The sequence below is a fragment of the Otolemur garnettii genome, unplaced genomic scaffold (assembly GCF_000181295.1).
Source record: "Otolemur garnettii isolate 467f Iridium unplaced genomic scaffold, OtoGar3 scaffold00137, whole genome shotgun sequence".
Taxonomy (NCBI): domain Eukaryota; kingdom Metazoa; phylum Chordata; class Mammalia; order Primates; family Galagidae; genus Otolemur; species Otolemur garnettii.
Window position 1 is genome coordinate 447,482 of NW_003852532.1, and position 14,660 is coordinate 462,141.

General features: G+C 40.0%; 2 protein-coding genes across 2 annotated transcripts in view; one reads left to right on the forward strand and one right to left on the reverse strand.

Annotated features, from left to right (window-relative positions):
- Positions 1–5,903, forward strand: part of SMARCAD1 (SWI/SNF-related, matrix-associated actin-dependent regulator of chromatin, subfamily a, containing DEAD/H box 1) — an 89,297-nt gene extending 83,394 nt beyond the window's left edge. The window contains exon 24 of the mRNA XM_012810555.2: positions 4,523–5,903. Coding sequence (XP_012666009.1) covers positions 4,523–4,590 — 68 coding nt within the window. The 3' untranslated portion in view covers positions 4,591–5,903. The remainder of the gene's footprint in view (positions 1–4,522) is intronic.
- Positions 5,904–12,094: 6,191 nt separating this feature from the next.
- The window catches only part of HPGDS (hematopoietic prostaglandin D synthase), a 23,810-nt gene continuing 21,244 nt past the window's right edge, over positions 12,095–14,660 (reverse strand). The window contains exon 5 of the mRNA XM_023518400.1: positions 12,095–12,259. Coding sequence (XP_023374168.1) covers positions 12,095–12,259 — 165 coding nt within the window. The remainder of the gene's footprint in view (positions 12,260–14,660) is intronic.

Here is a 14,660-nt window from a genome sequence, read left to right on the forward strand (position 1 = left end):
AGCCAGGCATTGTGAAGGGTGCCTGTAGTCCTGGCTACTTGGGAAGCTGAGGCAAGGAAATTGCTTGAGCTCAAGAGATGGAGGTTGCTGTGACGCCCCAGCACTCTACCAAGGGCAACATGGTGAGACACTGTCTCAAAAAAATAAATATAAACATAGCTAGGAATTGTGGTGGGTACATGTAGTCCGAGCTGCTTGGGATGCTGAGGCAAGAGGATCGCTTGAGCCCAAGAGTCTGAGGTTGCTGTGAGCTATGACACCAGAGTACTTTATCAAGGGCAACAAAGTGAGACTCTGTCTCAAAAAAGAAACAAAAAGAATATTTACTATGTTCCAGTATTTTGTTAGGTACTCTACCGAAATCAATACATTTTAATATGTCTTCAAAGAGGTGCATATGATTTAAATTAATACTTGTCTGTCTTGTATAGCATTTATTTCAGGTTTCTATGGAGCTTTAGGGTGAGGATAAGAAGGCTAGTCATAATTTAAATAATTAACAGGAATGATTAGGCTTTTTTTGAATGTGCCAACTTGCCATTTTCGAGTTATCTAGCAAATATATTAGTTCCACATGCACAAGGCAGGGTCTATTTGGGAGATTTTTTTCCTGATTATATATGTAGGACACCTTTTAGAATTTGGTAAAGCAATTACATTCTCTTAACAATGGTAATAAATATTAAGATATATGGATTTTATCCTAACAATAAAAACCATTGTAGTTAATTATTCAGGGACTCAGCCTTTGATTGTTGGACTTCTATCATTGACTGTGGGTCTTTTCACGTGGGCTGGTTCGTTTCCTCAGACGGATACTGCCCAGTCTCTAGTGGTATGAGCCAACTGACTATTATATTCTCAGAGCTATGGTGGAGTGGAGAGGGGAAGTTTGTTCTCACATTCAGACATTTAATTTTCCTGTTTTCAGTACAATCCCTCTGTTTTCTACTATTCCACGTCCAAAGTTCCTCAGATTTAAATTCTCCAAAGAATAAATCTTTGGTTTTATATATCCGAGGTAACTACCTGTTCAATTATTGTACGTTCATTCACACTATGCTTTCATCATTTTGGAGTAAGAATTTCTTTCTTTTTCTTTTTCTTTTTCTTTTTTTTTTTTTGAGACAGAGCCTCAAGCTTTCAGTCTGGGTAGAGTGCTGTGGCATCTCAGCTCACAGCAACCTTCAACTCCTGGGCTTAAGCGATTCTCTTGCCTCAGCTTCCAAGTAGCTGAGACTACAGGTGCCTGCCAGAAGGGCCTGACTATTTTTTGGTTGTAGTTGTCGTTGTTTGGCAGGCCCAGGCTGGATTCGAATTCACCAGCTCTTGTGTATGTGGCTGGCATCTTAGTTGCGTGAGCTACTGGCGGAGCTGGGGGTAAGAATTTCTGTAATAAAAAGTTTAAGAGGAAGAAAATATATTAATACAATTAATCCCATTGGGGAGACAGGAAAAAAATTCCCTAGAACACAATGTTTATTTCAGAGCAGTGGTTCTCTGATTGAGCTAGTTGGCCTTCCAGGTGATTCTCATACACAGCCTTTGAGCTTTCATGGTTGAGGTGCACGATCTGTTACAAAGGTTCTTTCATTTATGTGGTAAACGTCACCGTGAGAGATGGAAAGGAAGGCATGTCCTCTCATCAGTTCAGTGTCAGGGAGGCCCATCTGAAGACCAGAATTCCTGCAGAATTACTACAGTTAGGAGATGAAGTGAAAGGCACTGTGTTTGTAGTTGGAACATTTGCAGCGTCAGCTTCATCTATCTGCCTTCCCCCACGGAACCTTTACAAAGTCAGTGAGAAACGTGGCTGCTTGTGTTCAGTATTATAGTGTATTTCTCTAAGTTGCTGCAGTACCATTATTGAATCCAAGTAAATTAATAGCAAATCCCAGTTATGATATTGTTCATATCCAGATTTCTCTCAGTCCTCCTCTGGCTGTCTTATATGGCATTTTTTTTAAAACCAGGGTCCATTGCATTTTATTATTGTATTGTATCTCTAAATTTTCCTTATTCTATTCTTCCTCTCCCTGCTTTCCTCCTAATGTGGTATCAATTAATTTAGGACGAGTTGAGAACTGAGTTTCTTGGGCTGTTTTCATGTGTGGAGGCCAGTGTATCAGTGAACCCCCTAAGTGTTTATGCAGTATTTTCTGTTCCTCTGTGTGTATATATATTTATATGTATATACCTGTAAATTTTACAGAAAAGAGTAGATGAAAGTACTCTTTTAGATTATAATTGGGGTGTACGTTTTGAGAGCGGGAAAGATGGAGGAGTGACTATTTTGCTGTATTTTATAACTACAGATCTACAGCAGGTCAGCAAATATATATGATTGCCAGCTGTGCTATTGTTATTAGCCAGTAAATTAATACATCAATTCATCCAAAAATATTGAGTGCTGAAAATTTCAATTCTGACTTGCCACTCAGTGGTTAGAGAGTCGGCCACATAGGGCTGGTAGGTTGGAACCCAGCCTGGGCCAGCTAAACAACAAAGACAACTGCAACAAAAAAATAGCTGGGCATTGTGGTGGGCACCTGTAGTCCCAACTACTTGGGAGGCTGAGGCAAGAGAATCGCTTAATCCTAAGAATTGGAGGTTGCTGTGAGCTGTGACACCGTGGCACTCTACCGAGGGTAACATAATGAGGCTGTTTCAAAAATAAAAAAAATCTCAATTCCTCTGAGTGTCTAGACCAGTGATTTTCCTTTTTTTTTTTTGGAGACAGAGCCTCAAGCTGTCCCCCTGGGTAGAGTGCCATGGCATCAAAGCTCACAGCAACCTCCAACTCCTGGGCTCAAGCGAGTCTCCTGCCTCAGCCTCCCAAGTAGCTGGGACCACAGGCACCTGCCACGACGCCCAGCTATTTTTTAGTTGCAGCCGTCATTGTTATTTGGCAGACCCGGGCTGGATTTGAACCAGCCACCTTAGTGTATGTGGCCGGCGCCTTAGCCACTTGAGCCATAGGCACCAAGCCTAGACCAGTGATTTTCAACTGGTATGCAATGAGAGGATCTTAGGTGTGCTGCAAAAACTTTAAATTAAGAAGTTCAAACACAGTAACTATATTTTGTTTTGTTTTGTTTTGAGACAGAGTCTCACTGTCACCCTGGGGTTTAGTGCCATGGTGTCACAGCTCACAGCAACCTCATAGTCTTGGGCTCAAGCAATTCTCTTGGCTCAGCCTCCTCAGTAGCTCAGACTGCAGGCTCCCGCCACAACACCTGGCTATATTTAGAGCCGGGGGTCTCGCTCTCACTAAGGTTGATCTCGAACTCCTGAGCTGAGGTAATCTACCACCTTCCAGAGTACTAGGATTATAGGTGTAAGCCACCCCGCCTGACCCAGTACATCTTTTTTTTCTACTCTTTTTGTGTGATCAACATAATTAAAGTGTGCCATGGAAGTTTCACTATAGCTTCAAGTGTGCTGTGAGATAAAAAAGGTTGAAAACACTGGTTTAGGCTCGGAGCTCGAAGCACAGTGGTTATGGCACCAGCCACATGCACCAAGGTTAGCCGGTTCGACCCCAGCCTGGGACAACTAAATAACCAAGACAACTGCAACAAAAAAGTAGCATGACTACATGCTGATAGTCCCAGCTACTTAGGAGACTGAGGCAAGAGAATCGCTTAAGCCCAAGCGTTTGAGGTTGCCATGAGGAATGACACCACAGCACTGTACCGAGGGTGACATAGTGAGACTCTGTCTCAAAAGAATAAATAAATAAATAAAAATAAAACCTTTAAAAGAAGAAAGGAAAACACTGATTTAGACACTGGGTCCCATTTATTTAAAATGTGGGGCAAACATTGGGTAAATGGTAATTTACAATGGTTAATTTAACCTTCAACTGATGCACTGTACTCAGTATGTTAGTTATCTGTGCAAAATGGGTCTACGTTAGTGATTGTATTTTTAGATACAGTCTACAATTGTATATAATTTAGTATAGATTAAATTATTTTGGGGTCTATAGTTAGTGATTGTATTTTTAGATACAATCTATACAATTAGTATAGATTAAATTATTTTGGGGTTGCTTGGGATTTGGGGACTATTGTTTTTTTCCCTACTCTGTTATATAATAATATTTTTTTTTTAATTAGAAAACCTGAGAAGTACCATGTATTATATGATTAGATATGATCCAAATTATCTATGTCTGTAGCTTTATATATTTATGTCTATATAAAATAAGAAACATTAGATTGCTATGCTAGCAGTATGAACAAGAACACCGAGAAAATAACCCTAATATACACAAGAGGGAAGTTTTTTTTTTTTCCAAGACAGAGCCTCAAGCTATCCCCTTGGGTAGAGTGCCATGGCATCACAGCTCACAGCAACCTCAAACCTATGGGCTTAAGCAATTCTCTTGCCTCAGCCTCCCAAGTAGCTGGGACTACAGGTGCCCACCACAACATCCAGCTATTTTTTGGTTGCAGGAAAGAGAATATGTTTTATAAAATAGGATCTTTTTACACAACTTTTAATGCCACTTTCTAACTTGCAGGTGATGAGGGGAATATGCCAGCGGATATAGCCACGTTACTAAAGACATCAATGGGCCTGTGAGATAAAAATTGTGAATTCCTAATTAATGAGGAAATATCAACTTGGTGCACTCAAGGACATTTACATTATGATGACCATGGGGTTTATGAACATTTATAACTTTTTATAATTTCCATATTGCATTTCTCATAGTATGGACAACTTTTTTGCCACTAACTGAATTCTCCAGATGCTCACACATGAAATTTAAAAAAAACAAAAAAAACAAAAAAAAAAATACAAAAAAAATGAGCCACAAATACGTAGCCCTAAAGATGTTAAATAATCATTTTACAAAGCAGTTTTCTGAATGGGGATTAGTTGGTGATTGTTTGTAACAAATACGCTAATGCTTTAGAAATGTCAGTATTTTTGTAATTATTTCTACCTCCAAATATATATATATTGTCTTTCACTGGATAATGTGTGTAGATTTTTACATGTGCCTTATTTGACAATGCTTATGTCTTGTTTTTGCTTGTCTCATTTGAAGTTTTTTTATTATGTTAGTTTAAAAATGTAGCTGTATAGTTTATATAGCTTTCATTTTATTGCTATTTGAAGCAGATGTTCACCAATGTCAACAAGAACTCAACCTGAATTTAAAGGTGGCATTCCATATACTGACACCCCCCAGGTCCTCTCAAGTATTTCTGTTAAAACACATTCGTTTGGCTAGGCACTAAGTTGTTTTCCAGTGAATAGTAACTAAAGAAGCCCTTATCTTACTCCATGGATTAATTCCTTCTGTTCATTTCCCAACTGCACTAATTGTGCTCTGCCTAATCTTGTGCATGTTTTCATTGATTTCTCTCTCCTGGCTTTTGCTTCTCTTGAAACTGTTGCCCAGTCACTTCTGCTCCAGTTCTTCCTCTCCAAATAGTAGTTTACCCTGCCACAACTCCAGGCATCAACAAAATGTTGGTGACAGTTGTCTAGCCTGGCAGAACAGATTAACTCAAAGCTATTTCACTTCAAAGCAGACTGAATGTGACTCCTATTAAGGCAGCATTAGGTACTGCATGGAAATAGGTCATTACCTTTAAACTGCTATCAAAATATAATTTGCCAGTTCCCAGAATTTCCAGGACAGGACCGCCTGAAGAAGAGAGCCATTGTTCAGTTCTAATTCAGTGTAGGTGACAAAAGTGAAAGTTAGAAGAAGTAAAGTTGTCTATTTGATATTTAACTCTTTATTAAACCTTTCTTTAAATTTCTGCCTGTCAGTCTGTATTGCTGTTTTTATTATAATCAGTTTCTTTGTATAACTTGTGAGTTTCATGTGTCTTATTTTTATTATGTAAATATCATTATAAATAAACTTATTTATAAATGAAAGGTTTGTTAATTTTTGGAGATCATACTTTTCAAGGCATTCTAACTTGTGAAGATGGTAGGTCATATAGCCCTGTGCATTTAGAAGGTGAATAAAGTTCTCACAGTGATTATGTAGGTATTATAGATTCTGAGAGTGAAAGGCATAGTGATTAAACTTAACCCAATCTTGAAGGTATATTGAACAGACTCAATATATTTTAGCATTACAGGACTAGAAGGACTCTTCAGATGTTAATCCTACCTCCTCATGCATCACAGTACCTAGATCACTTAATCAAATATTACCTTTTAAAATCTCGTGATTTCTCATAACTTTTTTGTATTAATGTATTTTCAATGATAGGCTATTTCTTTTGTTATTATATCCATATTTTTATCTCTGATGAAATGTAGTTGGGCTTTTCATGTAATGCTCTATTATGTCTTGGGTTTAATAAAAATGTTTGTGATCTTAAGTTGTACTTTCACACCCTTTTTAATGTAACCCTTTCTCTACCCTTAAAAATTTAATTTAATTTGAGCTGAGCACAATGAGATCATTTTATGTGCTTAATACTACCAATAAATTAGAACTTATTACTTAGGATATATTCTCATTCCCTTCATAGGGCTGATGTCAGTAAATATTGTGATCATTGATCAATAAGGAACAAAAGAAACCACAGTTGTTGGAATAATGTCTTTACCAACTGAAGTGACTTTTTAATGCAAGTCATATGGGAATAGATGAAGTTTTTATAAGTAGGGTTGGGGTACCACAGACTTAGAATTTTATGACAATAGATATTTATATTGAAACATTAACTATATTGTTCTTGATAGGTAAAAACCGAAGAAAGGAGCCGATCAGAACACTCAAGACCAAAGTGTAACAAAGGCAGCATTACTTGTTTTGACACTAGGGTGCAAGTGAGCTTAACATCTAAAGGATGTTTGGGGAGGGGACGGATTTATATAGCTGGCCATGGGGGAGCTGGTTTCTGTCAAGGACCACCACACTTGTTCTCATCAGGAGATCAAAGATGTTATCTCATTATAGGGACTCTGCTGGCAGGTTTTTCAAGCCTACAGTGTGTCTCTTTCTTGTCTGAGTTATGTCCATCTGTAATAGAGTCTCACAGAATGGCTGTCAAAGTGGAGTTAGTTTGGCCAACCTAACAGTTTCTGTTGTTACTACATAGTAGAGAGGCCTGTGGAGATTTGGTTTCCTTTTGTGCAACACTTAACCAGTTCATTAAATTAAGAAATTGACACACTGGGAGGCCAAAGCGGGTGGATCCCGAGTTTAGGAGTTCTAGACCAACCTGAGCAAAACCAAGACCCTGTTTCACAAAAAATAGGAAAGCTGAAGCAAGAGGATCGCTTGAGCCCAAGAGTTGGAGGTTGCTGTGAACTGTGATAACACCATGGCACTCTCTCTACCCAGGGCAATAGAGTAAGACTCTGCCTCAAAGAAAGGGAAGTGTTAACTTTTCTCCCAAAATGTATTTTTTTTTCTAATTATAAATAGGTGATGTCTGCTCTGATTCCTCCACCCAGCTATTTTCCTCTTTTTCTGTAGGCAAGAAGACAGGGAACAGGATAAGAATAATGGAATGTGCCGTCCTTCATTGCAAAAAGATGACGTAAAAGTTACGGTGATGCTAAACATTTCCTCCTAACAGGCAGTCCCCACGTAACAAGATAGGTTCTGTCGTTGAATTTTTATTTAAGTTGGAACAGGTGCATATACCTACTACTTGTAATAGCCTGAAATGCAAGTCCTGTGTCAGATGTTTGTAACTTGGGGACTGCCAACTGTAAACACATGGGACTGATTATCTTATTTTGATATTTCATAATTTTGTATAAACATTGGATTTATTGCTTTTCCAAAATGTGCTTTCATTAAAGCTCATAAGAATTTAGTGTGGGCTGGGCAGGGTTACTCACACCCATTACAGCCCTTTGGGAGGCTGAGGCAGGAAGATCACTTGAGGCCAGGAGTTCAAGACCAGCCTGAGCAATGTAGTAAGACCCAGTCTCTACGAAAATTAGAAAAATGATCAGTACGTGGTGTAATGTTCCTATAGTCCCAGGTACTTGGGAGGCTGAGGCAGGAAGTGCACCTGAGCCCAGGAGTTTGAGGTTGCACTGAGCTGTGGTGACGCCACTGCCCTTTCACCCAGGCAAAGACTGAACCTCTGTTACAAGCAAAAAATTTAAATGTGGAGGAAAATGGCCATGTATAAGAGGGAAGAAAAGTTAAATTACCTTCATTACTTTAAATGTTATTTGAATTTCTTTTGTTAATTTTTTTTTTTAGCTACAATGGATTTTATATTTCTTGATTTTTCTATATGTCAAAACTTTTGTAATGACCCACATATTCTCTTTGCACTGCATTTCAAGGATAAGGCCATCTGTTTTCATTGGTCTGTTCCTGTATATGGTACAACATATTAAGAGTAACTTAGAGTAAGTTTTTATCAATATATATATACACACATGATGTTTATAATATTAACATACAAATTAAAATTAGATGTTTCAGGCTCCGCTCCCATAGCACAGTGGTTATGGTGCAGCCACATACACCTAGGCTGCTAGGTTTAAACCCAGCCTGGGCCAGCTAAACAACAATTATAACTGCAACAAAAAATAGCCGGGCATTGTGGTAAGCACCTATAGTCCCAGCTACTTGGGAGGCTGAGGCAAGAGAATCACCTAAGCCCGGGAGTTTGAGGTTGCTGTGAACTGTGTTGCTGTGGCACTCTACAAGGATGACTCTGTCTCAAAAAAAAAAATTGATGTTTCAGTATTATATTTTAAAATGGATTTCTGGGGGACAATCTAAATTTTATTGTTATTTGGAAGATTCTGTTTAAGTAACTTGTTTATAGAGGCAGTTCTTGTTTTCCACAGTAGCATGGAATTGTAAAAATGATTGAAGTTGAAACTGTTGAAAACAATAGTCATTGGGGAAAATTGTGATTATCTGTGACCTTTGAGAAACCTGTCAGCACATCAAAGACATTATTATTGTCGGTTATGAATGTATAAGTAAATGAAAAGAATAGTAAAACGAATACAGTAGTACCCTTCCCCTTCAGCTTTGCTTTACAGTTTAGTTAGCTGTGGTCAACCATAGTTCAGAAATATTAAATGGAAAAATCTAGAATTAATTCATTAGTTTTATTCATTCTGAATAGCATGATGAAATCTGATGCCATCCCATCTCTCCCAGGACGTGAAGCATCCCTGTGTCCAGCGGCTCCACATATGCTATCCACCCCTCAAGTCACTTAGCGGTCTCAGCTGTAACACTGAAAAGACAGTCCGGCCAGGGTTCCATACATTGCGTGGCTCCAGGCTTCCACTAGGGAGCTGAGCCCATTGCCCTGTGGACAAGGATTTTTGTTTTAAAAAATTATCAACAGTACTTTGGTGCTGTCTTATACAACTTACAAGAGAGCATCTTTTTATACCTAGGCAATTTTTCATAACTTTCAAGTTTAGATCAGTCTCCAGTATTTTAACCTCAGTTTTTTTTTTAATAGGCTTTATTTGGGGGGAGTTGTTTTAGCTTCACAAAATTGAGCAAGAAGAACAAAGATCGCATATCTCCCCTGTCCTAATACCACGGCCTCCCCTACTATCAACATCCCCCAGCCGACTGGTCTATCTGTTAGAATCGAGGAACCTCTGTTGCCACATCATCACCACCCAAGGTCCGTACTTGAGGGTTCATTCTTGGCGATGTCCGTCCTGTGGGCTCTAACGAATGCATCATGACATGAATGCATCATGACATGCGTCCACCTAGTTCTGGTGTCCTACAGAATGGTTTCTCTGCCCCAAGCCCTTCAGCGCTCCGCCTATTAACCCTTTCTTTTCCCAATCCTGGCAACCACTGATCTTTTTGCTGTCTCTGTAGTTTCACCTTTTTCAGAATATTATATTCTCGGAGCCATCCAGCATGTAGCATTCTCAGACTGGTTTCTTTCTCTTGGTCATACACGTTCACTGTTGCTTCATGTCTTTTCATGGCTTGATGGCTCCTTTTCAGCATTCAGGAACATTCTCGGGTCTGGAGGTACCACAGTTTATTCATCCATTCATCTGCTGAAGGATATCTTTGTAGCTCCCCAGCTTTGGCAGTTGTGAATAAAGCCACTGTAGACATTCATACCCACGTTTTTCCATGGACATGTTTCTAGGTCATGGGGTTAAATATCGAGGACCCAATGGCTGAATCCTGTGGTAAGAATATGTTTAGTTTTGAAAGAAGCTGCCGACTGTCTTCCAAGGTGGCTGTGATCTTTTATATCCTCACAAGCAGGGAGTAAGAATTCCTGTTGATCCACATCCTTACCATCATTGGGTGACGTCCGTCGTTTGGATTTTCACCCTTTTTTCTTTTAGAGATGGAGCCTCACTTTATCACCCTCGGTAGAGTGCTGTGGCGTCATAACTCACAGCAACCTCCAACTCCTGGGCTTAGGTGATTCTCTTGCCTCAGCCTCCCAGTAGCTGTGACTACAGGCACCCACCATGATACCTGGCTATTTTTTGTTGCAGTTTGGCCAGGCTGGGTTTGAACCGGCCACCCTCAGTATATGGGGCAGGCATCCTACCCACTAAGCCACACGCACCCCCCGGATTTTCGCCCTTCTAATAAGTAAGTAGTGGCACCTGATTTTAATTTACTATTCTCTAATGACATACATGTTGACTACCTCTTCATCTGCTTGTTGTTACTTATGTATCTTCTTTGGTGAATTGTCTATGGGGGTCTTTTGCCCATTATTATTTTTTTTTTTTTTGAGACAGAGTCTCAAGCTGTCGCCCTGGGTAGAGTGCCGTGATGTCATAGCTCACAGCAACCTCCAACTCTTCGACTCAAGTGATCGTCTTGCCTCAGTTTTTCTATTTTTAGTAGAGATGGGGGTCTTGCTTTTTGCTCAGGCTGGTCGCTAACCTGTGAGCTCAAGCAATGCTCCCGCCTCCGCCTCCCAGTGTGCTAGGATTGCAGGCATGAGCCACCGTGCCCAGCTTTTTGCCCATTTTTTAACCAGGTATTTTGTTTAATTGAATTTTAAGAGTTCTTTGTATGTTTGGGATAACAGTCCTTTATCAGACTGTTTTGCAAGTGTTTTCTCTCCACGGCTTGTCTTTGCATTCTCTGGACGTTTGCCACGTCAGCATCATCGTCATCACAGCTACTGCCCTCGCTAAGTTCTCTGGCTGCCTGTCCACAACTTCAAGAGCTGCACAGCCTCAGATTCCCACGGTCAACTTTCTTTATGACTCCCTTTCTGTTCACTGCAAATTTCACTCTAGCATTATCACTTTTTGCCATACTTTCATCTATGTTTGTTCTTTTTTTTTTTTTTTTTAAAGACAGAGTCTCACTTATCGCCCTTGGTAGAGTGCTATAGCATCATAGCTCACAGCAACCTCCAATTCCTGGGCTTAGGTGAGTCTCTTGCCTCAGTCTCCCAAGTAGCTGGGACTACAGGTGCCCGCCACAATGCCTGGCTATTTTTTTGTTTTCCAGTTTGGCCAGGGCCAGGTTCCAACCCGGCACCCTACCCAGGGAACCACAGATGCCGCCCTGCACTTTCATCTTTGTTGGTGAGTTTCCTCTTTGGATTATTTTGTAAAATGTCAAACTGATGTGTCGCTAGGACACAAGCAGATGGTATAACTACACAGTTTGCTGTCTGTGCATGAATAACAGATGTGCAATGACCAATCACTGGCAGCAGAAAGGATTGGTCCTTGGTCATCACATGCATCTGGTATTTATCCAGTGATTTGTGCACTGATGAGCTAGCAGCAACATTTCCATTTCATGCAATTCCAGTTAGTATCCTATGTGGTAGCATAAATCCAAACACTTCTTTTTTGGAAACTGGGTGTTAATTAAATAATTGTGAATCGAATTCATGCATATTAGAGCCAATGTAAAGCAAGGTATTGTAAACTATTTTTCCTAAATTAAAAATGATGCGAAGTTATTTCTGGAAAAAAGAAAACGACAATGAAATGTAATTTTTATTTTCTTTTGTAAAGCAGAATATAGCTAAAGTGAAAGTCTTGGTGGAGCTAGAGAGGGGGAACTGTGGATTATCTGGCAGGCTCTAGCTACCTTCACAGACACACACCGTAAAGAACAGCAATGCTTGGAGGCGGCATGTACCAGCTAGAGTTTGGTTTGGGGTCTTCGTTGTATCCAGTCAGCGATGGCAGGAATGCCTTGAACTCTTTTCTTTAAAGTCACCAGCCTGGGGTACATGTCCAGCAAGTCAGGTTTAAAGACCAGAAGCGTGGTACTACAAGTATCCCAGTAGAAATCTGCCCACGTTACCTAGTTTAAAGAAACAAACTTACCATTTGAACACAAAAGGCATAACTTTATCAACATTCCAAAATTGAATTTAATTTCTTTCTTTTTCTTTTTTTTTTTGAGACAGAGCCTCAAGCTGTCACCCTGGGTAAAGTGCTGTGGCATCACAGCTCACAGCAACCTCCAACTCCTGGGCTCAAGCAAGTCTCCTGCCTCTGCCTGCCAAGTAGCTGTGACCACAGGTGCCCACCACAACACCTGGCTATTGTTTTTTTTTTTTGGTTGCAGCCAAATTATTGTTTGGCAGGCCCAGGCTGGATTTGAACCCACCACCTTAGGTGTATGTGGCTTGTGCTTTAGCCACTTGAGCCACAGGCGCCGAGCCTGAATTTAATTTCTTAATGTAAGTGATAGTTTATCTTAAAACAATCATTATCACAAGGCCATAATGTGTATGAAATAGAAATTTAGATAATTACAGATAATGTCATACTTCTAACAGCCTACTATTGACATTTAGTGTATAAGGTATTTTCTGTACTGAGAGAGGGAGGGATGGATGAATGGGTAGATTTTTACTAACATGAAATCATTAAAATACATACTCCTCTGTAATGTGATTCAATTCCCCCCGTCTGTGACAGCATGTTTTCCTCTAATAATGCATATTTTTCCACCTGTTCCAAAAATGTCCTTTACAGGACAAAGCAAGATCCATTCCATGGAGACCTATGCATGTTGTCTGTTTATATCTTTTACTTTTTAAAGCTTTATTCAAATTAATATGAGGGTACAATATTTAGGTTACATTGTTCTCACTTCCAGGGCAAAGTTCCGTTTGGTTATATCTTTTAAACCCTCTTTAGAACAGTATCTTTTTTTGTTTGTTTTAATTTTATTTATTTATTTATTGCAGTTTTTGGCCAGGGCTGGGTTTGAACCCACCACCTTCAGTATATGGGGTGGGCACCTTATTCACTGAGCCACAGGTGCCACTCCAGAACCGTATCTTTTTTTTGAGACAGAGTCTCACTCTGTCACCCTGGGTAGAGTGCTTTGGCATCATCATAGCTCACAGCAACCTCAAACTGCTAGGTCAACCGATTGTCTTACCTCAGCTTCCCAAGTAGCAGGGACTATAGGTGCCCACCAACATGCCCAGCTAATTTTTTTTCTTTTTAACATAGACAGGGTCTTGTTCTTGCTCAGGTTGGTCTCAAACACCCGAGCTCAAGCAATTCACCTGCCTTGGCCTCCCAGAGTGCTAGGAGTCCAGGCCTGAGCCACCGTGTTCAGCCCAGAACAGTACCCTTATTTTCATGTCACTGAAATACTGAGGATTCCACACTAGTCCTACAGAATGTCCTGTCTTCAGGGTATGTGTATTTCATCTTATTAACATTGTCCTTTGTACCAGATAGTATAAAGGAATAGTTTGCAAGTTATTTCTAGACAATTTATGGTTTTAAATGAAATATTTTTGGCTGAAATTCATTCTATTGCATCATGTCGAAAGAAATAATACATAGGTATGTGACCCATTAGTGGTATGCTAAGATTGGCCACTGAGTTAGAGTGACAACAGCCTGGTCCTACCCTTGTTTGGTGGGTGTTTTTCTTTTGTGACTAGGATTTAATCTGTATTACTTTACTTTGGTTCCATATCAACATCAAAGAATGAAGTTTAAATGTGAACTATTCTCAGTTTTCTTTTCGTATGGAAGGTAATAAAGCTGATTGCTAGTGTTTCATGAACTTGCTTAGCAAATATCTGTCAGCCAAGAGAGGCTATTGGTTAGAAGATTCAGAGCAGCTAACAGATATTTATTGGTCACCTCCTGTGTGCCATGCCCAGGTCTAGGTGCTGGGGATTGACTGGAGTACAAGGTATGATACAAGCACCTTCTCTATTGCAGCTTATCACAGAGGAAGATCCTCTGTGGAGGTGACGGGAGGAAAATGCCTCCCTCCCATAGAGGAGATTAAAACAGGTGGCCTTTTACTCCACAGAGAACTAGCGGAGTTTAACACCTCCCTAGAAATCTGTATGTGTGATCTCAAGCAGGAGGCTCTCCCAATACAAGGCTCGGATTTCAGATTTCTGAAGGCTACCCTTAAGGTTAATAATAATAACAAGAGCTGGTATGCTCAATCAGAGAAACTGCTGGCATCTTTGTTCCCTCCCTCATCTTACCTTCTGGGCAAATAGACTTCAGTAAAATCAGAGTGACAAACACTCTGGGCTGTTGCCAGAAGCCCACAAACGGGCAATAGACCCCTAAGCTCCCACTTTTAATTCTACTCTATGTCTCTCATCTCTTTCTTTCTTTCTTTTTTTTTTTTTGAGACAGAATCTCACTACGTTGCCCTCACTAGAGTGCTAGTGGCGTCACAGCTCACAGTAACCTCAAACTCTCGGGCT